This window comes from Aethalodelphis obliquidens, unplaced genomic scaffold (assembly GCF_003676395.1).
Source record: "Aethalodelphis obliquidens isolate GAN/ISIS:26980383/991018 unplaced genomic scaffold, ASM367639v1 scaffold4, whole genome shotgun sequence".
Taxonomy (NCBI): Eukaryota; Metazoa; Chordata; class Mammalia; order Artiodactyla; family Delphinidae; genus Aethalodelphis; species Aethalodelphis obliquidens.
The window spans coordinates 28,924,292-28,950,592 of record NW_020837948.1 but is presented as its reverse complement, the minus strand read 5'-3'; the positions used below and the strand labels follow the sequence as shown (position 1 = coordinate 28,950,592).

General features: G+C 37.0%; 2 protein-coding genes across 7 annotated transcripts in view; one reads left to right on the top strand and one right to left on the bottom strand.

The window, feature by feature from the left end:
* The window catches only part of FER (FER tyrosine kinase), a 457,443-nt gene that overhangs the window by 29,020 nt on the left and 402,122 nt on the right, over positions 1-26,301 (top strand). For 5 of the 6 annotated variants that reach the window (XM_027100276.1, XM_027100269.1, XM_027100299.1 and 2 more), the window contains one exon: positions 20,076-20,343. In XM_027100276.1, the coding sequence (XP_026956077.1) occupies positions 20,137-20,343 (207 nt within the window). In that variant the 5' untranslated portion in view covers positions 20,076-20,136. Of the gene's footprint in view, positions 1-6,420; positions 6,458-20,075; positions 20,344-26,301 lie in introns of those variants that run through there. The other variant, XM_027100290.1, reaches the window with a different exon arrangement.
* On the bottom strand, positions 14,328-14,900 carry LOC113616970 (glycine cleavage system H protein, mitochondrial). The gene has a single exon (XM_027100316.1). The coding sequence runs from the start codon at positions 14,886-14,888 to the stop codon at positions 14,367-14,369; it is 522 nt and encodes a 173-aa protein (XP_026956117.1). The 5' UTR covers positions 14,889-14,900; the 3' UTR covers positions 14,328-14,366.

Here is a 26,301-nt window from a genome sequence, read left to right as displayed (position 1 = left end):
TTGTATTTGTGAACCTGTTTAATTATATGGCATTTGTTTGTTTCCACATTTGTTAATCCTAGTAGGTGGTGAGCTTCTTGAGACTAGGGGCTGTAATTTTATGCATCTTGATATTCCCAGCACTGAGAAATATGCCTGGCAAATACGTGCTCACTTCTGTCGCTGAATGAATTGTGTCATTGTTACCTGTGAACTTGTCTATTTATTTTTAATACACAGTAAGTTGTTTGAAGGCAGTAATCCAGGATTTTATTTATATTTGTATCCCTAACAGTATCTCTCCCATGGTTACTGAATAAATACCTGTTGATTTATATAATAGCTTAAAACAAATAAACAAAAATTCTGTTAATAATCCTGCTCTGCCCAAATAATTTTAAATATCAGTTCTTCAAATACATTTTTAAAATTAAAAAAAACCAGTTAATTTAAAAGCAAGCATGTTGTTCATTTGTTTATAACCTCACACAGCTTTTATTCAGTGTTCTCTCTCAATGAAACATCATTATCTATTAATTCTGTTCCCATAGGCTGTCTGGCCAATCTAGTGCTGTTTCAGTTGAATTTAACTTTTATTTTAAATTAAGCTAAAGCAACACTTTGAAATAAGGAAAGTGTTGGAGGAGTTTTAGATACCATATCTGTAAGGTGGTCAAGGTCAGCATATATTAACTGATAATGAATGATGTTGTCTTTGTGATTAAACTTTGGTGACTGTTCATTCCAGCCTGTTTAACTGCTTCTGAAAAAGCACCTCATTTTGTATTCATGTGAGGTTAGTTTTTTGTTTTGTAACTGTGGTTATTACTTGCACACTTGGTGGCTTTTTGTGACTTTGTTTCTGTCTTGCTGCAAGCAGCTTAAGACTTTGTTCACATAGTCACTGTTTCTGACTTCTGTCAGTATTGAAAAATATAAAAGGTAAGAAATACCGTTAAGTAATTATTTTTGTATTTGGGCAAATGATTTTATAGTCTTTATCAATGAACAAACATATTCTGATAAACTAACTTGAACCATAAACTGATTTGGAGGGGTTTTATTAGTCAAGGAGTATAAATTCAAATTCTATAATTTTTTTAAAAAAATTTTAAATTTAAATTTTTTATACAGCAGGTTCTTATTAGTCATCAATTTTATACACATCAGTGTATTCATGTCAATCCCAATCTCCCAATTCATCACACCACCATCCCCACCCCCCTGCGGCTTCCCCCACTTGGTGTCCATACGTTTGTTCTCTACATCTGTGTCTCAACTTCTGCCCTGTAAACCAGTTCATCTGTACCATTTTTCTAGGTTCCACATGCATGCGTTAATATACGATATTTGTTTTTCTCTTTCTGACTTACTTCACTCTGTATGACAGTCTCAAGATCCCTCCATGTCTCAACAAATGACCCAATTTTGTTCCTTTTTATGGCTGAGTAATATTCCATTGTATATATGTACCACATTTTCTTTATCCATTCGTCTGTTGATGGGAATTTAGGTTGCTTCCATGACCTGGCTATTGTAAATAGTGCTGCAGTGAACATTGGGGTGCATGTGTGTTTTTGAATTATGGTTACCTCTGGGTATATGCCCAGTAGTGGGATTGCTGGATCATATGGTAATTCTAGTTTTAGTTTTTTAAGGAACCTCCATACTGTTCTCCATAGTGGCTGTATCAATTTACATTCCCACCAGCAGTGCAAGAGGGTTCACTTTTCTCCACACCCTCTCCAGCATTTGTTGTTTGTAGATTTTCTGATGATGCCCATTCTAACTGGTGTGAGGTGATACCTCATTGTAGTTTTGCTTTTCATTTCTCTAATAATTAGTGATGTTGAGCAGCTTTTCATGTGCTTCTTGGCCACCTGTATGTCTTTGGAGAAATGTCTGTTTAGGTCTTCTGCCCATTTTTGGATTGAGTTGTTTGTTTTCTTAATATTGAGCTGCAAGAGCTGTTTATATATTTTGGAGATTAATCCTTTGTCCATTGATTCATTTGCAAATATTTTCTCTCATTCTGAGGGTTGTCTTTCTGTCTTGTTTATGGTTTCCTTTGCTGTGCAAAAGCTTTGAAGTTTCATTAGGTCCCATTTGTTTATTTTTGTTTTTATTTCCATTACTCTAGGAGGTGGATCAAAAAAGATCTTGCTGTGATTTTTGTCAAAGAGTGTTCTTCCTATGTTTTCCTCTAAGAGTTTTATAGTGTCCAGCCTTACATATAGGTCTCTAATCCATTTTGAGTTTATTTTTGTGTGTGGTGTTAGGGAGTGTTGTAATTTCATTCTTTTACAGGTAGCTGTCCAGTTTTACCAGCACCACTTATTGAAGAGACTGTCTTTCTCCATTGTATATCCTTGCCTCCTTTGTCATAGGTTAGTTGGCCATGGGTGTGTGGGTTTATTGCTGGGCTTTCTATCCTGTTCCACTGATCTGTGTTTCTGTTTTTGTGCCAGTACCATATTGTCTTGATTACTGTAATTTTGTAGTATAGTCTGAAGTCAGGGAGTCTGATTCCTCCAGCTGCGTTTTTATCCCTCAAGACTGCTTTGGCTATTCGGGGTCTTTTGTGTTTCCATACAAATTTTAAGATTTTTTGTTCTAGTTCCATAAAAAATGACATTGGTAATTTGATAGGGATTGCATTGAATCTGTAGATTGCTTTGGTTAGTATAGTCATTTTCACAATATTGATTCTTCCAATCCAAGAACATGGTATATCTCTCTGTCTGTTGGTATCATCTTTAATTTCTTTCATTGGTGTCTTATAGTTTTCTGCATACAGGTCTTTTGTCTCCCTAGGTAGGTTTATTCTTTTTGTTGCAGTGGTAAATGGGAGTGTTTCTTAATTTCTCCTTCAGATTTTTCATCATTAGTGTATAGGAATGCAATTTCTGTGCATTAATTTTGCATCCTGCAACTGTACCAAATTCATTGATTAGCTCTGGTGGCATCTTTAGGATTCTCTGTGTATTGTATCACGTCATCTGCCAACAGTGACAGTTTTACTTCTTCTCTTCCAAGTTGTATTCCTTTTTTTTCTTTTTCTTCTCTGATTGCCGTGGCTAGGACTTCCAAAACTATGTTGAATAATAGTGGTGAGTGTGGACATCCTTGTCTTGTTCCTGATCTTAGAGGAAATGCTTTCAGTTTTTCACCATTGAGAATGATGTTAGCTGTGGGTTTGTCATATATGGCCTTTATTATGTTGAGGTAGGTTCCCTGTATGCCCACTTTCTGGAGAGTTTTTATCATAAATGGGTGTTGAATTTTGTCAAAACCTTTTTCTGCATCTATTGAGATGATCATATGGTTTTACTTCTTCAATTTGTTAATATGCTGTATCACATTGATAGATTTGCATGTATTGAAGAATCCTTGCATCCCTGTGATAACTCCCACTTGATCATGGAGTATGATCCTATTAACATGTTGTTGGATTCTTTTTGCTAGTATTTTGTTGAGGATTTTTGCATCTATATTCATCAGTGATATTGGTCTGTAAGTTTCTTTTTTTGTAGTATCTTTGTCTGGTTTTGGTATCAGGGTGATGGTGGCCTCATAGAATGAGTTTGGGAGTGTTCCTTCCTCTGTAATGTTTTGGAAGAGTTTGAGAAAGATGGGTGTTAGCTCTTCTCTAAATGTTTGATAGAATTCACTTGTGAAGCCATCTAGTCCTGGACTTTTGTTTGTTGGAAGATATTTAATCACAGTTTCAATTTCATTACTTGTGATTGGTCTGTTCATATTTTCCATTTCTTCCTGGTTCAGTCTTGGAAGGTTATACCTTTCTAAGAATTTGTCCATTTCTTCCAGGTTGTCCATTTTATTGGCATAGAGTTGCTTGTAGTAGTCTCTTAGGATGCTTTGTATTTCTGCGGTGTCTGTTGTAACTTCTTTTTCATTTCTAATTTTATTGATTTGAGTCCTCTACCTCTTTTTCTTGATGAGTCTGGCTAATGGTTTATCAATTTTGTTTATCTTCTCAAAGAACCAGCTTTTAGTTTTATTGATCTTTGCTATTGTATTCTTTGTTTCTATTTCATTTATTTCTGCTCTGATCTTTATGATTTCTTTCCTTCTGCTAACTTTGGGTTTTGTTTGTTCTTTCTCTAGTTGCTTTAGGTGTAAGGTTAGGTTGATTATTTGAGATTTTTCTTGTTTCTTGAGGTAGGCTTGTATAGCTGCAAACTTCCCTCTTAGAACTGCTTTTGCTGCATCCCATAGGTTTGGGATCGTCGTGTTTTCCTTGTCATTTGTCTCTAGGTATTTTTTGATTTCCTCTTTGATATCTTCAATGATCTCTTGGTTACTTAGTAACGTATTGTTTAGCCTCCATGTGTCTGTGTTTTTTACGTTTTTTTCCCTGTAATTCATTTCTAATCTCTTAGCGTTGTGGTCAGAAAAGATGCTTGATATTATTTCAGTTTTCTTAAATTTACTGAGGTTCGATTTCTGACTCAATATGTGATCTATCCTGGAGAATGTCCCATGCGCACTTGAGAAGAAAGTGTAATCTGCTGTTTTTGGATGGAATGTCCTATAAATATCAGTTAAATCTATCTGGTCTATTGTGTCATTTAAAGCTTCTGTTTCCTTATTTATTTTCATTTTGGATGATCTATCTATCGGTGTAAGTGAGGTGTTAAAGTCCCCCACTATGATTTTGTTACTGTCGATTTCCTCTTTTATAGCTGTTAGCAGTTGCCTTATGTATTGAGGTGCTCCTATGTTGGGTGCAAATATATTTTTAATTGTTATATCTTCTTCTTGGATTGATCCCTTGATCATTATGTAGTGTCCTTCCTTGTCTCTTGTAACATTCTTTATTTTAAAGTGTATTTTATCTGATATGAGTATTGCTACTCCAGCTTTCTTTTGATTTCCATTTGCACAGAAAATCTTTTTCCATCCCCTTACTTTCAGTCTGTATGTGTCTCTAGGTCTTAAGTGGGTCTCCTGTAGACAGCATATATATGGGTCTTGTTTTTGTATCCATTCAGCAAGCCTGTGTCTTTCTGTTGGCTGGAGCATTAAATCCATTCACGTTTAAGGTAATTATTGAAATGTATGTTCCTATGACCATTTTCTTAATTGTTTTGGGTTTGTTTTTGTAGGTTGTTTTCTTCTCTTCTGTTTCCCACTTAGAGAAGTTCCTTTAGCATTTGCCGTAGAGCTGGTTTGATGGTGCTGAATTCTCTTAGGTTTTGCTTGTCTGTAAAGCTTTTGATTTCTCCATCGAATCTGAATGAGATTTTTGAGGGGTAGAGTAATCTTGGTTGTAGGTTCTTCCCTTTCATCACTTTAAGTATATCATGCCACTCCCTTCTGGCTTGTAGAGTTTCTGCTGAGAAATCAGCTGTTAACCTTATGGGAGTTCCCTTGTATGTTTTTTGTCATTTTTCCTTTGCTGCTTTCAATAATTTTTCTTTGTCTTTAATTTTTGCCAGTTTGATTACTATGTGTCTTGGCGTGTTTCTGCTTGGGTTTATCCTGTATGGGACTCACTGCACTCCCTGCACTTGGGTGGCTATTTCCGTTCCCATGTTAGGGAAGTTTTCAACCATAATCTCTTCAGATATTTTCTATGGTCTTTCCTCTCTCTTTTCTCCTTCTGGGACTCCTATAATGCGAATGTTGTTGCATTTAATGTTGTCCTAGAGGCCTCTTAGGCTGTCTTCATTTCTTTTAATTTTTTTTCTTTATTCTGTTCTGCAGCAGTTAATTCCACCATTCTGTCTTCCAGGTCACTTATCCATTCTTCTGCTTCAGTTATTCTGCTATTGATTCCTGCTAGTGTAGTTTTCATTTCAGTTATTGTATGATTCATCTCTGTTTGTTCTTTAATTCTTCCTGGTCTTTGTTAAACATTTCTTGCGTCTTCTCCATCTTTGCCTCCATTCTCTTTCCGAGGTCCTGGGTCATCTTCACTATCCTTATTCTGAATTCCTTTTTTGGAAGGTTACCTATCTCCACTTCATTTAGTTGTTTTTCTGGGGTTTTATCTTGTTCCTTCATCTGGTACATAGGCTTCTGCCTTTTCATCTTGTCTATCTTTCTGTGAATGTGGTTTCTGTTCCACAGGCTGCAGGATTGTAGTTCTTCTTTCTTCTGCTGTCTGCCGTCTGGTGGATGAGCCTATCTAAGAGGTTTGTGCAAGCTTCCTGATGGGAGGGACTTGTGGTGGGTAGAGCTCAGTCTTGCTCTGGTGGGCAGAGCTCAGTAAAACTTTAATCTGCTTGTCTGTTGATGGGGGTGGGGCTGGGTTCCCTCCCTGTTGGTTGTTTAGCCTGAGGCAACCCAACACTGGTGTGTACCTGGGCTCTTTGATGGGGCTAATGACAGACTCTGGGAGGGCTCACGCCAAGGAGTACTTCCCAGAACTTCTGCTGCCAGTGTCCTTGTCCCCACGGTGAGCCACAGCCCCCCCACCCCGCCTCTGCAGGAGACCCTCCAACACTAGCAGGTAGGTCTGGTTCAGTCTCCCCTGGGGTCACTGCTCCTTCCCCTGGGTCCCAATGTGCACACTGCTTTGTGTGTGCCCTCCAAGAGTGGAGTCTCTGTTTCCCCCAGTCCTGTCAAAGTCCTGCAATCAAATCCCACTAGCCTTCAAAGTATGATTCTCTAGGAATTACTCCTCCTGTTGCCAGACCCCCAGGTTGGGAAGCCTGACGTGGGGCTCAGAACCTTCTGTCCAGTGGGTGAACTTCTGTGGTATAAGGGTTCTCCAGCCTGTGAGTCACCCACCCAGCAGTTGTTGATTTGATTTTACTGTGATTGTGCCCCTCCTGCCATCTCAATGTGCCTTCTCTTTTGTCTTTGGATGTGGAGTATCTTTTTTGGTAAGTTCCAGTGTCTTCCTGTCTATGATTGTCCAGCAGCTAGTTGTGATTCCGGTGTTCTCACACGAGGGAGTTAGAGCACGTCCTTCTACTCTGCCATCTTCCTATTAAATTTCTTGTCAGCTTATGAAAATTTGTCTTGGAGAAAGAATGAAAGATTTCCTGTTTCTATGGCACAGCTTTTATTCACTTATTTTTTGATTTTTCTATGTAAGCATACCTTTGTGGTATATTTGAATTTATTTTCAATGTTAAAAAATGAAATGATTAAAGAAATATTTGTGACAACAATATATCATCTGTGTTAACATAAATTTTCCTTACTTGGAAGTATTCAGTACAGATTAAAGTTTCTTTATGCTATATAAAAGCAGTATTTTCTCTGTATATTTGGAGAATGTAAAAAAGTTTCCAGGATGTAAAAAAATTGTGGAGCCAAAAGTTGAAAAACAAGAGGCATTTTAGAAGAAATACTTGCCTATACCCTTATATTTATAAGAAGTACCATGAGAATTCTATTGTCCTGTCAAGGAAACTAGTTATCTGTTTTATATTTTGGTATTAAATAGTGTCCATTTTTGTTTAAGAAGTATGTATTTATAGATCTATTTTATACAGGATGAAATTCTAATTTTTGAAAATATGGCAGTTTTTAATGGTTCTTTTAAAGTTTTTAATCACTATTTATGGTGAATTGAAAACTCAGCATAACTCACTTGATCCTAAATACCAAGCTGAATGCCATTAAATAAGAAAGATTTAAATAAATTTAAATAGTCAATAATGTTTTTAGGACTTTTACTAGTTTTACCTTTTAAGAAAGATGCTATTTATTAGTTTTGCCTTTTAAAAAGATGTGTATTTTAAAAGATCCTATCTTAAAATAGACATCTTTGCTAATGACATGCCTGTAGTTTTGTATAATACTCTATTTCTGCCTGATTTGTACTCAGTATCCACTAAATTATAGAAATTCTTATTTTAAAATCTCATTTGCAAATCTTTTAAAAAATGGGTTTTCTCTTGCAATTATTTATAATAAATTGAATACCTACTGTATATGGATAGTAATTTTAGCCCCAGTGTTGTAAAAGTGAAAACTCTGTAATATTCTTATTTTCATGTATATTGTAGTTTGATGGGAGAAATATACCTGAACAAATAATTAAAATATACTATGAGAGGTGTTATATTAATCACAGGTACATACATGATCCCTGAGATCTGAGAAAAGGGAACACCGAAGTTGGACTGGGTAATTATGGTTGTGGGGATGGTCAGAGAAGGTTTCACAGAGAAAACAACTTTACAGTTTAGTTGTTGAAAATTCTGCAGGCAGGCAAGGGATAAAAACATTTAGACTGAAGGAACAACATCTGCAAAGCTACAGAGGTATGATCATGAGACATTTAAGGGACCATAGGTAGAAAACTGTGGTACTGTTGTTTGAGGGTGGAAGGCTGTCTGGGGCCAGCTTGGATTACCAGGCAAAGGAGTTTGAATTTTAACCTATAGGTTAGGGTTGTAAATTTGATACCTCGTGTTACAAGTAATAATAGAATTAATACCTAGAATCACTAAGTATCCTAAAGAATGAAGAGGGCTAAGTAGGGATTGTAGGGCATGAGGAGATGCATGTATAATGCTGTGTAGCCTCAACCAGTTAATTCATTTAACAGGTTTTTATTGTCTACTATATATGCAAGGCACTGTTTTAAGCACTGGAGATGATAGTGGGGGAAGAGATCAGAGTAATTCCTTGCCCAATTGGAACTTATATTACAAATCAGTCTGTATTGTACCCCCGCCTGCTTGCTGTATCTCTCTCTTTGTAATTTTTGGCTACAGTATGATTGTATAACTTCCTTGTAATTTCTTTTTTCATCTTCCTTATGGTTGACATAGGCAGCTTTTGCTCTATTACTTGTGGAAGAATGTAGCTAAATTTGTGACACCCTCTCCACGTTATTGTTCTTCCCCCGACCTGTAGTTTGAGGTCTGGGCATTACTTTTTTTTTTAAATTGAAATTTCTTTTGAGGTAATTGTAGATTAATACGCAATTGTATGAAATAATAATTCCTTGTACATTTGGTCTAGTTTCCCCTCATGGTAACATTTTGCAAAACTGTGACAACCAGGATATCAACATTGACATAATCCACTAATCTTATTCATATTTCTCCAGTTTTAATTGTACTCCTTTGTTGTGTGTATGTTAAGTTCTGTAACATTTTATTACTTGTCTAGATTCATGTATCCACCACTACCATCAAGGTACTGAACAGTTCCAACACTACTAGAATCCCTTGTATCCTCCTTCTATAACCATTCTTACCTCCCTTTTCCACTCTGCAGGCCCTAAACCGTGGCTACCCCTAATCTGTCCTTTTCCCAAAATTTTTTCACTTCAAGAATGTTATATAAATGGAATCATACAGTATATAACTTTGTGGGGTTGGCTTTTTTCGTTCAGCAGGATTCCTGAAGATTCGTGCTAGTTGTTGTCTGTGTTGATAGACTGTTCCTTTTTAATGTGGGTAGTATTCCATGGTATGCATTCACCTGTTGAAGGATCCCTGTGCTGATTCCAGCTTTTGGCTATTACAAATAAAGCTGCTATGAACATTTGTGTACAGGTTTTTGTGTGAACATATGTTTTCATTTCTATGGCATAAATGTCCAAGAGTGCAATTGTTGGGTCATATGGTAGTTGAATGTTTAGTTTTACAAGACACCAGAGTGGCTGTACCATTTTTTGTCTACTAACCAGCAACAAATGAATGATGCACTTTTTCCATATCCTTACAAGTGTTTGGTCTTGTCATTATATTTTATTTTAGCCATTCTGATAGGTATGTAGTGGTATCTCCATGTGGTTTTAATTGCATTTCCCTGAAGGCTAATTTATGTCGAACATCTTTTTGTGTGCTCATTCGCCATTTTTATATCCTTTTCTGTGAAATGTCTGTTCATGTCTTCTGCTCATTTTCTAGTTGGATTGTTGTTGTTTTTAAATGTTGAATTTTAAGAGGTTTTATGAATTCTAGGTACTAGTTCTCTGTCAGATATGTGGTTTGCAAATATTTTCTCCCAGTCCATAGCCTGTCTTTTTCTCATCTTCTCATGGGTTTTCACAGGGCAACCTTTTTACTTTTGATAAGCCCAATTTATCAATTTTTCCTTGTATGGATTGTGTTTTTTTAAAATTTAATTAATTAATTATTTTTTTTTGCGGTACACGGGCCTCTCACTGTTGTGGGCTCTCCCTTTGCGGAGCACAGGCTCCGGACGCGCAGGTTCAGAGGCCATGGCTCACGGGCCCAGCCGCTCCGCGGCATGTGGGATCTTCCCGGACCGGGGCACGAACCCGTGTCCCCTGCATCGGCAGGCGAACTCTCAACCACTGCGCCACCAGGGAAGCCCTGGATTGTGTTTTTTTGTTTCAAGTCTAAGAACTTTGCCTAGCTTTAGATCCTGAAGATTTCCTTGTTTCTTTTTTCATAGAAGTTTTGCAGTTTTACGTTTATGTTTAAGTTTTTGAATTAATTTTTGTGTAAGGTGTTAGGTCAGAGTTCATTCTTTTTTTTCTTTTTTTGGCCTATAGATATCCAATTGCTCCAGTACCATTTATTGAAAAGGCTAGTTTTCCTTCATTGAATTGCTTCTGGACCTTTGTCAAAAAATAGTTGAGCATATTTATGTGGGTCTATTTCTGGGCTCTTTATTCTGTTCCATTCATCTACTGTCTATCCTCTACTAATACCACACTGTCTTGATTTCTCATTCACCAAGTTGGACATATTTTTTTGAATACTCTTTCAGCCCTACTTTCTTCTCTCCTTCTGAAACTCAGACGATACAAATGTTGGGTCTTCTGTTATTGTCCTGCAGGTCCCTGAGGCTTTGCTTATTCTTCTTCTTATTTTCTGTATATTTTCTCAATGTTGTTTGGTTTGGTTGAATTCTATTCCTCTTTCTTACATTCACTGATTGTATCCTTTGTTGTCTACTGTTGAGCTAATCTAGTGAGTTTTTTATTCCTGTTATTATATTTTTTAGTTCTATAATTTCCATGTTTTTTAATAACTTCTATTTTTTGCTTAGATTTTCTAATTTTACAGTTGTTTTAAGGGAATTTGTAATTGTTGGTTTACATTTGTTTTAAGAGAATTTGTGATCGATTGTTGAAGCATTTCTATGATGGCTGATTTAAAATCATTTTCTGATAATTCCAACATCTGATTCATCTTGTTGTTGGCATAAGTTGATTGTCTTTTCTTTTTTAACTTGTGATTATTTTTCTTGGTTCTTGATATGACAGGTGATTTTCAATTGAAGCCTAGATATTTTATCTATTATGTTAGGAGACTCTATTTCAATAGCCTATTTCAATCTTTTATTTTTACAGGCAGTCAGTCACTCTGGTTAGATTTAACATGCAGTTCTTGGCCTATTTTTGTGGGCTGTGGTTCCAGTGACAGTTTAATTTTGAGTCTTTGTGCTGTTATTTTGGTTTGCTTTATCTGGTATCACTAGGGCTCCCACTGATTCTTGATGGTGGTGGTGCTGCTTGAGGGAGTAGAAGACATTTTTCTTAGGCTGAGCAGTACTAGATGTCTATTGGTTAGAGAAGGGGTGAGATAGGATTTCTTTACCATGCCCCCTAGCTGCCCTACAGTCTCTGGTCAGGAAAGGAGAATCTTGGACTCGCAGAGAACAAGGAGCTTCCTGGACTGAACCTCTTGCTAGAGCTGGGTCCCTTTTGCCAGTTCTGTGTACCTGCTCTGGTGTTTCTGGGTGGGAAAGGTGATCCTTGGACCTGTGGGGACAGGGAGGCTTTCTGACTGGGCTGCTTGCTATTGCTGGATCTCTCTTGCTGGTTCTTCCTGCCTAGTTCCGTTTCTCTTGGCACAAAATGGGATTCTCAGGCCTATCAGGGAAGGAGAATGCTTCCCCTGGCTGTTTGTTTTTGGTGAGGCTCATAATCTGTCTCCCTTGCTGGTGGTGTCTGGCTTGCCTGATGTAGTCAGAGGGACTCTTGTCAGATCCTGGGAGGAGTTAGCCTACACGGACTGCCTTTTTTTCCCAGACTGGAAGTTGGGAAAAGTCAGAAATGGATGACGGTTTTCTGTTTGGTGAGGGGGGTACAAGATACCCTGCTTCTGTGCTGTTCTTCCAGTCCTAGGGCCAAAGGAGTTTCCCTTTTCTACCTCTCAGAGTTATTCTTTGGTCGTCTCTTTTTCTATTTTCAGTGTTTATAGTTGTGTTTTGTGGGGCTGAGCTGGGAAAAATGGTCTATGCCATCTTGTTTGGGTCAGAAGCTAGGTTTTACTTTTTTTTTTTTTTTCTTTTTTGCGGTACGCGGGCCTCTCACTGTCGCGACCTCTCTCCCATTGCGGAGCACAGGCTCCGGACGCGCAAGCTCAGCAGCCATGGCTCACGGGCCCAGCAGCTCCGCGGCATGTGGGATCTTCCCAGACCAGGGCACGAACCCGTGTCCCCTGCATCGGCAGGCGGACTCTCAACCACTGCGCCACCAGGGAAGCCCGGTTTTACTTTTTTTTTAAATTTATTTTTAATTTTTGGCTGCATTGGGTCTTCATTGCTGCACACAGACTTTCTCTAGTTGCATCGAGCAGGGGCTACTCTTCGTTGTGATGCGCGGGATTCTCATTGTGGCGGCTTCTCTTGTTGCAGAGCACGGGCTCTAGGTGCATGGACTCAGTAGTTGTGGCATGCGGGCTCAATAGTTGTGGTTCGCGGACTCTAGAGCGCAGGCTCAGTAGTTGTGGTGCATGGGCTTAGTTGCTCCAGGGCATGTGAGATCTTCCTGGACCAGGGCTCGAACCCGTGTCCCCTGCATTGGCAGGCGGATTCTTAACCACTGCGCCACCAGGGAATTCCTAGGTTTTACTTTTAATTTTGGTTTATTTGTCATATGAGCATGGCGATAGAGGGGTGGGGAGGTATTGGCTGGGACTGAGTTTGGCCTTGTTGGGGGCCCTGAGATTTACTCTCTCTTATGAGATTCCATTAAACATCCTGTACTTCTGGATTTAATTTCATCCACCAGTTCTTCATAGAGCCCTGGAAAATGGCAAGCCAAGGCTGCCCTCCCTGCATTTTTCTGAGGTCCTGTCTTGGTACAGAGAAGCTTCTTTCTTTAGTTCTTTTCTTTTTTTTTTTTTTTAACATCTTTATTGGAGTATAATTGCTTTACATTGTTGTGTTAGTTTCTGCTGTATAACAAAGTGAATCAGCTATACGAATACATATATCCCCATATCCCCTCCCTGTTGTGTCTCCCTCCCGCCTTCCCTATCCCACCCCTCTAGGTGGTCACAAAGCACCGAGCTGATCTCCCTGTGCTCTGTGGCTGCTTCCCACTAGCTATCTGTTTTACATTTGGTAGTGTATATATGTCAATGCCAGTCTCTCACTTCTTCCCAGCTTATCATTCCCTATGGTTCTTCAGAACCATTTTATTTTTAGATTCTATATATTTATGTTAGCATACGGTATTTGTTTTTCTCTTTCTGACTTACTTCACTCTGTATGACAGACTCTAGGTCCACCCACCTCACTACAAATAACTCAGTTTCGTTTCTTTTTATGGCTGAGTAATATTCCTTTAGTTATTTTCTTGATTCTTCCCTAGGTTGGTCTGTTCAGTGTATGCTGCTTCTTTTCATCTTGGAGTATCCAGTGTGAATTCTCAGGATTTTGTTAATTCTTCTTCCTCGGGATATCTTCTGAAAGTTGAGGGGTAGCGTTGGGCACATTTCCATGCTGCCTAGAGCACCAGAATTTTCTCTTTTTTTCCTTTGAAACTATGCTGTGAAACTTGTGGCATAAAGTTTTACTCCTTTATTTGCTGATGATATGTTTAAATTTTTGTTTTTTCTTAACAGTTTTTGTTCTTTTTATTAGTTATTGGTGGTAGGAGCTTCTGAAGTACTTCTTTTTTTTTTTTTTTTTTTTTTTTTTTTTAAGAAGTTGAATATTTTATTATTAAACTATTTCTTATTTTCCTGCAAGGCTGTTGCTTCACTGTATAAAAATAGCACCAGCAAACACAGTATATTGCAAAATTAAGATAGTAATGTTCTTCACTGGACACTATACAACTAACAAACTTTTCTCCACTGTCATTTATTTCCAATGGCAAGTTCATTGAGTATTTTGACCCAAATCCAGGGATGGCTGTAAGCAAGTTACAATATTTTGTAAGGTTAAGATAACAATGTTATCCTTGAATTACATAATTTTTATAACTAGTTTTACCACAGATAATTTCAGGAATTCTGAGTATTATAACTGGAGACTAGCCTAAAAATCACAGGCTGTTGTGAAAAAGATGCATAGTGTTTATGTGAAATCATTAGGAAGTTAAGGGGTATTTTCTTCAGGCAACATTGTTGAAAGTAGTTTCTTTTGCTAAAAGTTGCTTTTTAAAAATCTATCCACCACTAATTTAAGACAACTATACTAGATTAAGTTGTTTCAAACTAGTTTATTTAGGGGTTCCATTTTCACTCCTCAATAGATTTTATGTATTTCTCATATGCTTCTTCACTCATTAGTTCATCTAGTTCTGAAGGGTTACTGAGTGTCATCTTGATCAGCCAACCATCTTCATAACAAGATTTGTTGACAAGTCCTGGATTTTCTGCTAGAGCTTCATTAATTTCAGTTACTTCTCCTGATAGAGGAGAATAGAGTTCACTAGCAGCTTTCACACTTTCCAAAGCACCAAATTCCTCTTGTTTGTTCAATTTTGTCCCAACTTCAGGCAGACTACAGTAAACAACATCTCCCAAAGCTTCCTGTGCAAAATTGCTGATTCCCACTGTTCCAACACCGTTTTCTGTTGTTACCCATTCATGTTTGTCTGTGAATTTACGACCCGACAGCAGAACGGGACCGGTGCGCAGCGCCCGGACGGCGCCCGCCCGCAGTCCCCAGGGCCGCGGCGGGCAGGGCGCGTTGGGCGCAGAGATGGCGCGCAGGCTGCAGACCGCGGCCCGCACGCTCCGCGCCACTTGCAGCGCCATGTTCGCAGGGGTGCACAGGGTCTCCGCGCAGCATCTAGAGCACCCCCGGCTGGAGGGGGCGGGGCGGGGAGGGGGCGGCCCCGGGGCCGGAGCGAGCCGGAGCGAGCTGGCTGGACCGGCGCGCAGGGGCGGGGCTGAAGTACTTATTTTACTATACTGGCTTTACCTGAAAATTCCAATAATGACTTTTTCCAGTTTTCACATCTCTCTCTGACATTCGACATTGCTAATAACTTCTTTTATATCCCATCATCTGTAACTCTGTCAAACCTCTTTTTTGCTTACTTAATCTCTACCCTTTGGCTTTTCTTCTTCTAGTTCCTCCATTGATACATTCTCATGGGCTTTGTCCTTGTAATTCTCTGCTTTTCTGTCAACATTCAATCTATTGGTTTTATCACCTTTAAGCAGCTGACTCTCAACTTTGTATCCTTAGCCTTGTATTTTACCTAAGCATTTATTTCCTGCTGAAATGAATGTATTTTCTTTAAAGTAGCTCCGTATTCTCATTCTTCCATTTCTATTGATATTGTCATCATTTATTATTAAAGCCTTGAAGTTATCATTGTATCATCTGTCTCTCTTTTCTTTAAATCCATTTACCAGGTCAAACGTCTTTGGTGTTAACTCTCACTGACATTGTCAATTATAGATCCTCATTTCTCAAGCTGTATAGCTGTAGTGACTTATTAATTTGCCTTCTTATGTCTCATTTTATGTTTTTGCTGTCTTCAAGCTATTTTATACCTAGCTTCCAGATTAAACTCTATCTCTATGTCTCTTTTTAAATTAACTATAACATATAGAAAAGTGCACAAATCACAGATGCTCAGCTTTATGAAATTTCACCAACTGAACACACTTGCGTAACTAGCACCAGCAAACTAACCATTTAAAACATCACATTCATGATCTTGTTATTTTGCCTTAAACACCAGTTAAGGAGTTTGAGCCTTATTAGTTCCCTTAACGTTAGAATAGCAAGAGGTAAATCGGCATGCCATCTGCCACTGCTTGCCACATATAGCTTGATTTTGGAGACATTTCTTGGTTTACTTCATCCCCTAGTCACTTATATTCCCCATATTGCTTCCTGAAATACATTTCCTTTTTAACCTTTTTATCTAAATCATGGTTTTTCCAACCTTAACTCATGTCTTGCCATTTCTAGGAAACTTTTCTGGATTACTTCAGGTTTCATTAATTTTTTCTTTTTCTCTTCAAAAATTCTTTAATTAATTTTTGAATAAGTAATAGCAATATGTTCACTTAAAACAAAATTCAAATGTACAAAAGAGTATATAATGGGGGCTTCCCTGGTGGCGCAGTGGTTGAGAGTCCTCCTGCCGATGCAGGGGACACGGGTTCGTGCCCCGGTCCGGGAAGATCCCACATGCCGCGGAGCGGCTGAGCCCGTGAGCCGTGGCCGCTGAGCCTGCGCGTCCGGAGCCTGTGCTCCGCAACGGGAGAGGCCACAGCAGTGAGAGGACTGCGTACCCAAAAAAAAAAAAAAAAAGAGTATATAATGAAGAGTCTCCTTCCCATTCCTGTGTCCCAGCCACTGTGTGTTCTTCTAGAAATATTTTATGTACTTAAGTAAATTTAATTTTTATTATTTTTCCTCCTTTTTACACAATGTAAGCATACCAACGTCTGTATCTTACTTTTTTCTATTAATAATTGTTAATGATATTTCCCAATCAATACACAAGTTTTCTCATTTTTATATTAGGGCTGAATGATACTCCACTGAATGAATATGCCATGATCACATCTACCACATATGGTTGTGAATGTTGGACACTGAACAGATTCACACAGACTATGATTTGAATGGTACTCCCTAGGATTTCTCAGTTATCAATACAATCAACTGCAGCAGCTTTGATTGTAATTTACCTAGTTAGTTCCTTTTAATTAATATTTCCAGTTTTTAAAAAACTTCCAAACACTACTGAATTGAATAGTCTTATGTATATCATTTGACATCTGTGGAAAAATTATCTGTAGGATACCATTCCCTTTAATTCCTTAAAGTATTTATAATCTCTACGAATTTAATAATTAGACATAATCAGTTAATTATGGAGCTGTTTTTAAAAATTTTTATTATTTGTGATTCCTCAAGGAGTGGTACCATGTATTAAATTATTTTATATTCACCCTGACCTAGAATACTGGTGTACATAAATAAGCCCTTAGGGTGGGCTGGAGTGTTTCTCAGATAGCTGCCAGATTGTTTCCCTTTTTATTCATCTAAGCTCTTCATAATCCTTTTGAAATTCCTAATAATGAGAGAAAAAAACTATTGTCAAAGCTTTGACCGCAGCTAGATGCATTTAGAAGCAGAAGTGATGTTTATTCCAAGCTACAGAATAAAATGAACCACAATCTCGGATATAGTTTTAAAAAAAAAAGCGAAACATTTCACCTTTCTTTGTATTCTTCCATTGAAAACATGGTATGAGATAGAGTATATCTTCACTGAGACTTAGTTGAGCTATAAGTAAAATAACAGAAAAATGTTCTTTTTTGTGACCCATAAATGTACAGTATATCAAAGTAAATTTTTTAAAGCTACTATCTACAAAGTGAATAAACTGGAATTATCCTACTTGATATTAAAGTGAATAAGTCAATTACTTTTTTTGACTTATTTATGTTAAGGTCCATTTAGTGTCCTGCTTGCAACTTTGGAAACCTTGATGGAGTACATTTTTCCACAACCTTTTTCCCGCTCTACTTGTTTGATCATAAAACCAGACAGTTTTCAGTTGGGAAAATATTGGAATTTGTTTTCTATTTGGAAAACCCACACATTTTTACCATCTCTTTAGATGGTATCACTGAGCTTAGAGAGAGAAACCTTTTCTTATTTTTCTGTATAGGTTAGAGGATTTCAGCTGAATTAAATTGACTTCTGATATGATGAGCCAGACTTAAAAATAAAAGATGTGTTTCTTTATTTTTTCTAACTGACCCTAAAAGATTCACTGCTTGAAATTCTAGGAGACTGGAGGGGAAAATAAATTCTATCATAGTTCTTGGGCTTTATAGCAAACAAGCAGGAATAACTTTGGGGTGTCTGATAACTGACCTTTTATGATTATAAGTTATACTGCAGAGATTTTTTTTTAACAACTTTGAGCTATAACTCACATGCTGAAGAATTCACCCATTTAAACTGTACAATTGAATGGTTTTTATTCTGTTCACAGAGTTGTGCAACCATTACCACAATCAATTTTAGAGCCCTCTACTCACTCCAAAAGGAAATCCAGTACCCGTTAGCAGTCACTCCTCATTTCTTCACAAATTTGCCAGCTCTAGTCAATACTAATTTGATTTATGCCTCTAAAAATAGATTTTGGACATTTCATATAAGAAGACAGCACAACATGTCAGTCTTTTGTGTTTGGCTTCTTTCACTTAGAATGTTTACAAGGTTTATCCATGCTGTAGCTTGTTTCAACATTTCATTCATTACCGTTGCCAATTTCATCTTGTGGATACATTGTTTTATTTATCCATTCATCAGTTGATGAACATTTGGGTTGTTCCCCTTTGTGACTATTATGAATAATTCTGCTCGAATATTCATGCACAAGTTTTTGTGTGGGCATATGTTTTTATTTCTCTTGGGTACATACCTAAGAGTGGAATTTCTGGGTCATATATAATAACTCTGTGTTTAAGTTTTGAGGAACCATCCATTTTACATTTACACCACCAGTATCTGATGGTTCTAATTTCTTCACAGTCTCCAACACTTGATATTATCTGTCTTTTTGATTATGGACATCTTAGTGGTGTGAAATGGTATCTCATTGTGGTTTTGATTGGTATTTTCCTAATGGCTAATGATATTGAACATCTTTTCATGTGCTTAGTGGACGTCTGTAAATCTTATTTGGAGAAATGTCTACTCAGATCTTTTGCCCATTTTTAATTGGTTTGTCTTGTTATTATTGAGTTGTAAGAATTCTTTATATAATCCAGATAAAAGTCCCTGATGAGATATATGATTTGTAAATATTTTCCCCATTCTGTGGTCTTATCAGTTACTTGATGGTGGCCTTCAAAGTACAGAAGTTTTTAATTTTGATGAAAACAAATTTACATATTTTTATTTTGTTGCTTGCACTTTTGTTGTCATATTTAGAAACCATTGCCTGGACAAAGGTCACGAAGATTTACTACTATATTTTCTTCTGAGAGTTTTATAGTTTTAGCTCTGATATTTAGATCTGTGATTCCTTTAGATTTAATTTTTTGTGGATGGTCTAAGGAGACATCCTGCTTAACTCTTTTGCATGTGGAATCCAATTTTCCCAGCATCTTTAGTAGAAAAGAGTTTTTTTTCCTCCATTGAATGGACTTGGCAGTGAAGTCTGAGTCCTCCAGCTTTGTTCTTTTTCTTCAGGGTGTTTTGGTTTGTTTATTTATTTGGTTATTCTGGCTTCCTTGCATTTCTTTGTAAGTTTTAAGATTAGCATGTCAATTTCTGCAAAAAAAAAAAAGCTTAGATTTTCATATGGATTGAGTTAAGTTTGTAGAACAAGTTGGGCAGTTGCTTTCTTAATATTAAGTCTTTTGGATCCATTAACATGAGTCTTTCCATTTATTTAGGTCATCTTTAATTTTTTTCAACAATATTTTATAATTTTAAGAGTAAAGTTTTGTATTTATTTTGTAAAATTTATTCCTAAATATTTTATTCTTTTTGATGCTGTTGTAAATGGAATTGTTTTGGAATATTTTTTAAATTTTGTTTTCAGATTGATCTTTGCTAATATATAGAAATACAGTTGATATTTGTATATTGATCTTGTACCCTGTAATCTTACTGAGCTCATTTATTAGTTCTAATACTTTAAAAATTGTATTTCTTAGGATTTTCTATATATGTCATGTCATCTGCAAATAAATATAGTTTTACTTCTTCCATTCCAAATTCATTGGAAATTATTTCACTTATTTCATTGTACTGACTGGAACCTTCATTACAGTGTTGAATAGAAGTGGTGAGATTGGACATTCTCATCTTGTTCCTGATTTTTGGGGGAAAGCATTCAGTTATAGTGATTTTTTTTTTTTTTTTTACTCTAAAAAGAATGGGCCATAACTTTGCTTTGAAGACTAATTTCCTTTTGATTTAAGATTCTTTTCTTCTGTTTACATACACAGATATGTGCTGATTAGACGGCTCAATTGTGCAGCGTGGAGGATAAGACAGTGCTTTACAAAAATGGGGTTTGGGAGTGACCTGAAGAATTCACATGAAGCTGTGTTAAAATTGCAAGACTGGGAATTACGGTTACTGGAAACAGTGAAGAAATTTATGGCCCTGAGAATAAAAAGTGATAAAGAATATGCATCTACTTTACAGAACCTTTGTAATCAAGTTGATAAGGAAAGTACTATCCAAATGAATTATGTCAGCAATGTATCCAAGGTAAGAAGAATGATTTCATCATTTATTGTCTATAGCATCATAGTTGTCCTTAAGGCAAATAGATCATACTATTGAATAAGCGTCCCTAAGTCAGCATTCTAAAATCTTCCAAAATCTTTCTGATTATCAGAATCTCATGGGGAAAGTTTCAAAAATTGTAAAATTTGGGCCCAGCTCCTGATATTCCGAGTCAGTAGGTCTGAAATTTTTGAACTTTGAAATCCTTTTTTCCAATAGATGTCCAGATTATTCTAATGATTAGTTAGGTTTGAGAACCCTTCTTACAAATTTCGTTTTCTTTATTACCCTACCTCCTTGGGTTCCTTGAGCCCCGCTGTTTTCTTCTTTTGACACAAACTTTCATTATAACCCACCTTCCCTGCATTCTTCTGTGAATCATTTGTATAGTGAATCACATGGAGTATTTTAACATGTAGGTATTCTCTGCTGTCATTTCATTACTAAAATACTAATATATTGATGATTTAATCACACATAAAAATCCTTTGGATAAACAATATGGTTTTTTAGCTCCAAGATTATAAAGTATAAAATTTAAAAATAAGGGCTATAAAAATAAAGGCCAAAATTGCACTGCTAATTATCCTTTGAAGGTATAAAATATGAAATATTACACACCTTAATAGTTTTGGATTTTCGCTCTGTTTATTTTCATTGTCTTACTTCACACTTCACTATATTTATTCAAAGTTAAAATTTTTTTTTACCTTACTTGGAAAGTTAAAAAAATTAGTGTGTTTCTTGCACTCATGGGTCTTAGGATTTGAGTAAATTGTAGAAGAAACTCTGTTTCTTATGGGGAATGTGTGTATGTGGTATGTGTGATCAGGTAAAGATCTGTGATGTTGCTGAGAACTCCTAATGTTCATATCTTTAACATCCTTTCCTGGGCCAATGAGATTCCCCAAAGAACCATTCTCTAGTCTCTAGTCTGAAGGTAGGGTTGCCAGATGTAGCAAATTAAAATATAGAACACCAGTTAAATTTGCGTACAATATTTGAGAAATGCATACACTAAAAATTATTTATTTTTTATCTGAAATTCAAATTTAACTGGTGTCCTGTATTTTGTTTGACTACTCTGTTATGTTATAGGAATAGATAGGGAAAGTAGATTGAGTGTTCAAAGAGTCATATTTTAGTTAATCCTCCTGTTTTTGGTAAGCTGCCTGGTGTCTCTGAGTCCAAAAGCTCTCTGGTTAATTTTTTCCTCTTGTTTTCTTCTGCACTGGGGGAAGAATAGTTGCATGTCTGTGGGCTGAGCAATAGGAACTAGAATTCTGGCTGTTCCTTATATAGACTGAATCAATCCTTCTGTTTCGGTGCCCTCTCCTTTTTCTTCATTTAGATTTCTCCAGTTCCTGAGCTTTATTGGAGTTATCTGACCCTATAAACTGGTCTTTTCTTCTTTTTCTCCCCCCAGTTTCTTTGCGATATAATTGACATACATCACTGTATAGGTTTAAAGTGTATAGCATGATTTTTTTTTTAAAAAGGGCTTCCTCATTCTTTTATTTTTAATAAATGTATTTATTTCTGGCTGCATTGGGTCTTCATTGCTGCACGCAGGCTTTAGTTGCGGCAAGTGGGCGCTACTCTTCATTGCGGTGCGTGGGCTTCTCATTGTCGTGGCTTCTCTTGTTGCGGAGCACGGGCTCTAGGTGGGCGGGCTTTAGTAGTTGTGGCACATGGGTTCAGTAGTTGTGGCACATGGGTTCAGTAGTTGTGGCTCACAGGCTCTAGAGCGCAGCCTCAGTAGTTGTGGCACATGGGCTTAGTTGCTTCCCAGCATGTGGGATCATCCCGGATCAGGGATCGAACCCATATCCTCTGCATTGGCAGGCAGATTCTTAACCACTGCACTACCAGGGAAGTCCAGCATGATGGTTTGATTTATGTTATGTTGTGAAATGATTACCATAGTAGATTTAGCTGATATCCAAATAATAAAAAGAAAAGAAAAAAATTTCTCTTTTTGATAAAAACTCTTAGAAAGCACTCACTTAACAACTCACTTTATCATACAACAGTGTTAACTATAGTCATCATGCTATACATTATATCCCTAGTACTTATTTATCTTATAACTGGAAGTTTGTACCTTTTGATCATTTTCCTCCAATTCCCCCTCCCACCATGTGGCCTTTTCTTCTTGACCTCCCCTCCGTACACTTAAGTTTCAACTTTTCCTGATATGCTAATGAGTTACCACTTACATTTTCTAACATTTTGTTGGCAAGTCTTATCTGTGATTGTTGCCTTTTCTATCTTCTTTGTTATTGCGAATTTATATTTTAAGTAACTATATTATATTTTGGTAGGGTTTTGGAAAGGAGTGAAAAATAGCCATGTGTTTTATTTACTATGTTTAACTGAAATTATACTGTTTAGAAAAGTATGGGACTTCCCTTGGAGGTCCAGTGGTTAAGACGTCCCTTCCAGTGCAGGTGGTGTGGGTTTGGTCCCTCGTTGGGGAGCTAAGATCCCACATGCCTTGCAGCCAAAAAGCCAAAACATAAAACAGAAGCAATATTGTAACAAATTCAATAAAGACTTTAAAAATGCTCCACATTAAAAAAATCTTAAAAAAAAAAGTAAGGTAGTGAAAGGAACAAGAAATAGTATTAACAGGTAAGAAGATTGAGGATTTATGAGGTCAGGACAGAGAAGGAGTCATCAATGTGTATACTGAAGTGTCAGGTATTTTGGTGAGGGATAGATGGAGACAAATGCTAAGATAAAGAGGGCAGGAGAATTTGGGGGGATGGGAAAAGGGGATAGGAAAAGGTGATATAGATTGAGAGGAAGTGGTTTAATTGGTAGTATTGCCTTTCAGAGAGGAAGTGTTGAGAGATAACAGTTGAACAATGGTTGGAAACCCAAAGAAAAACAAGGAGTATGTCAGCTTTTCCTCTTAACTCTGAAAATGCATCACATTATTCTGATTATTGTTGCTTTATAGTAATCTCAAAGTTAGATAGTGTAATTTCTCTTTGTGCTTTTTTTTTCTTTCCAAAATTGTTTTGGCTACTTTAGTTCCTGTGCATTTCCATATGAATTTTAGAATTAGCTCATCAATTTCTATAAAAAAGTCTACTGATTTTTGATTGAAATGCATTGAGTATATAGGTAAATTTGGGGAAAATGTATATCTTAACAGTATTGGAGTTCTAATCCATAAACATGGTGTATATCTTCTTTAATTTTCCTAATTAATCTTATATCAATAGTTTTAAGTGTATAGGTCTTTTGGGTTTATGTGTATTTCATATTTTTTATGTTCTTATAAATAGTATTTTTCCTAATTTTCAGTTTTCCACTGTTCATTGTTATTATGCATGTTAATCTCATAACCTAAACTTTGCAAAACGTACTTATTTGCAGTTGTCTTGTAGAGTCCATTGAATCTTCTACACAGATGATTATATTATCTGCAAACAAAGAGAATTTTAGTTCTTCATTTCCAATTTGGATGTCTTTTGTTTATTTTTGTGGCCTTCTTGCAATAGCTAAAACCTCTGGTGCAGAGTTTAATAGAAGTATTGACAGCAGACATCTATGTCTTGTTCTCGGTCTTAGGGGGAAAGCGTTTAGTCTTTCACTATTAAGTATGATGTTAATTTTGAGTTTTTTTAGATATCTTCTATAAGCTTATAGAAATTCCCTTCTGTTCCTGCCTAGCTGAGAGCTTTTTCATTAATTGTTGTTGGATTTTGTCAAGTGGTTTGTCTTCTTCTGCTTAGGTGATTGTATTGTTTTTTCTTTTCAGTTTGATAATATGTTGAAATGTATTGATTGATTTTCAGATGTTTCAAACATTTGAAGATTGTTAAAAAAAAAAAAAAGGGCTTCCCTGGTGGCGCAGTGGTTGAGAGTCTGCCTGCCGATGCAGGGGACATGGATTCGTGCCCTGGTCTGGGAAGGTCCCACATGCCGCGCAGCGGCTGGGCCCGTGAGCCATGGCCGCTGAGCCTGTGCGTCCGGAGCCTATGCTCCACAACGGGAGAGGCCACAACAGTGAGAGGCCCGCATACCGCAAAAAAAAAACCAAAAAAATAACCACACAAAAAAACCTTCCCACTTCATCTTTTTGTATTATCCTTGTTTTTATGTCATTGGATTCAATTTGCTAAGAAATTTTTTTTGGAGAATTTTTGTATAAGTGTTGCTGAGGGATATAGATCTACAGTTCCTTTTCCTGTAATACTGTCTGGTTTTGGTAGCAGAGTAATAAGGCTGGCTTCATAAGACAAGTGGGAAGTATTTTCTTCAATTTTCTGGAGAAGTTTATGTAGAATTGGTTTTATTTCTTACTTAGGTGTGTGATAGAATTCACCAGTGAAGTCATCTTGGCCTAGAGTTTTCTTTGGGAGAAGGTTTTTGGTTATAAATTTAATTTTTAAAGTAAAGGCCTATTCATATGATCCTTTTCTTCTTCAGTGAACTATAAGGAATTTGTTTATTTTTGCCTAAGTTGTCAATTTATTTTAGTGTTGTTTATTATTTTGCCTTATTGTCTTTTTAATATTTGGAGAATCTGTAGTAGTCTTATCTCTCTCATTCCTGATATTGATAATTTGTGTCTTCTTTTTTTTTTTTTCTTGATTGGACTGGCTAGAGGTTTCTCAATTTTACTGATGTTATATGAGAACCAACTTTTGATTTCATTCATTGTATATTGATATTCTGTTTTCTATTGCATTGATTTCTGCTCTGAAATCTATTAATTTTTTTCCCCATTTAATTTGTGTTTCATTTGCTCTTTTTCTCCCCTGGATTAATAAAGTAGAAGTTGAGATCACTGATTTAAGACTATTCTTCTTCTGTAATACATACATCCTTATAGTGTTCTTAATTTTTTCTGAGTACTGTTTTAGCTGCAACCCAGAAAATTCTCATATGGTTATTTTCATTTTTTTCAGTTCAGAATACATTTTAATTTCACTTTTGATTCCTTCTTTGACCCATGTATTCTTTCAGTGTCTCTTATATAATTTCCAAGTAGTTGTTTTTTTTTCTAGAGATATTTTTGTTACTGATTTCAAATTGAGTTCCATTGTTTTCAAAGACCCTATTTTATATGACTTGAATCCTTTTAAATTTATGGATACTTGTTTCATGGCCCAGAGTATGGTCTGTCTTGGTAACTCTTTCATGTGCACTTTATGCTCTGCTGTTGTTGTTTGCAGTGTTCTTATAAATGACAATTAGGTCAAGATGGTTGATAGTAGCGTTCAAGTCTTTTATTTCTTTACTTATTGTTTTTTTATTTTAAAGAATATGGTTACACATTTTTTAAAAAAATTTATTTGGCTGCGTCAGATCTTAGGTGTGGCACATGGGATCTTTGTTGTGGCATGTGGGGTCTTTCATTGCGGTGTGCAGGCTCTTCGTTGCGGTGCGTGGACTTCTCTCTAGTTGTGGTGCATGGGCTCCAGAGTGCATGGGCTCAGTAGTTGTGGTGCGCAGTCTCAGTAGTTGTGGTGTGCAGGCTCTAGGGCATGTGGGCTCCGTAGTTGCAGTACATGGGCTTAGTTGCCCCGCAGCATGTGGGATCTTTGTTCCCCAACCAGGGATCGAACCGCGTCACTTGCATTGGAAGGTGGATTCTTAACCTCTGGGCCACCAGGGAAGTCCCTCTTTACTCATTTTTGTCCACCTGTTCTATCAGCTATTGAGAATGGTGTTGAAATCTCTGATTATAATTGTGAATAAGTCTGTTTCTCCCTGCAGTTTGGTTAGTTTTTTTTTCTTTTTTTTTTTTGCGGTACACGGGCCTCTCACTGTTGTGGCGCACAGGCTCTGGATGCGCAGGCTCAGCGGCCATGGCTCACGGGCCCAGCCGTTCCACGGCATGTGGGATCCTCCCTGACTGGGGCATGAACCCGTGTCCCCTGTATCGGCAGGCGGACTCTCAACCACTGTGCCATCAGGGAA

Coding starts and splice junctions, on each gene's coding strand:
- LOC113616970 (XM_027100316.1), bottom strand. CDS start 14,888: ATGGCGCTGCAAGTGGCGCGGAGCGTGCGGGCCGCGGTCTGCAGCCTG.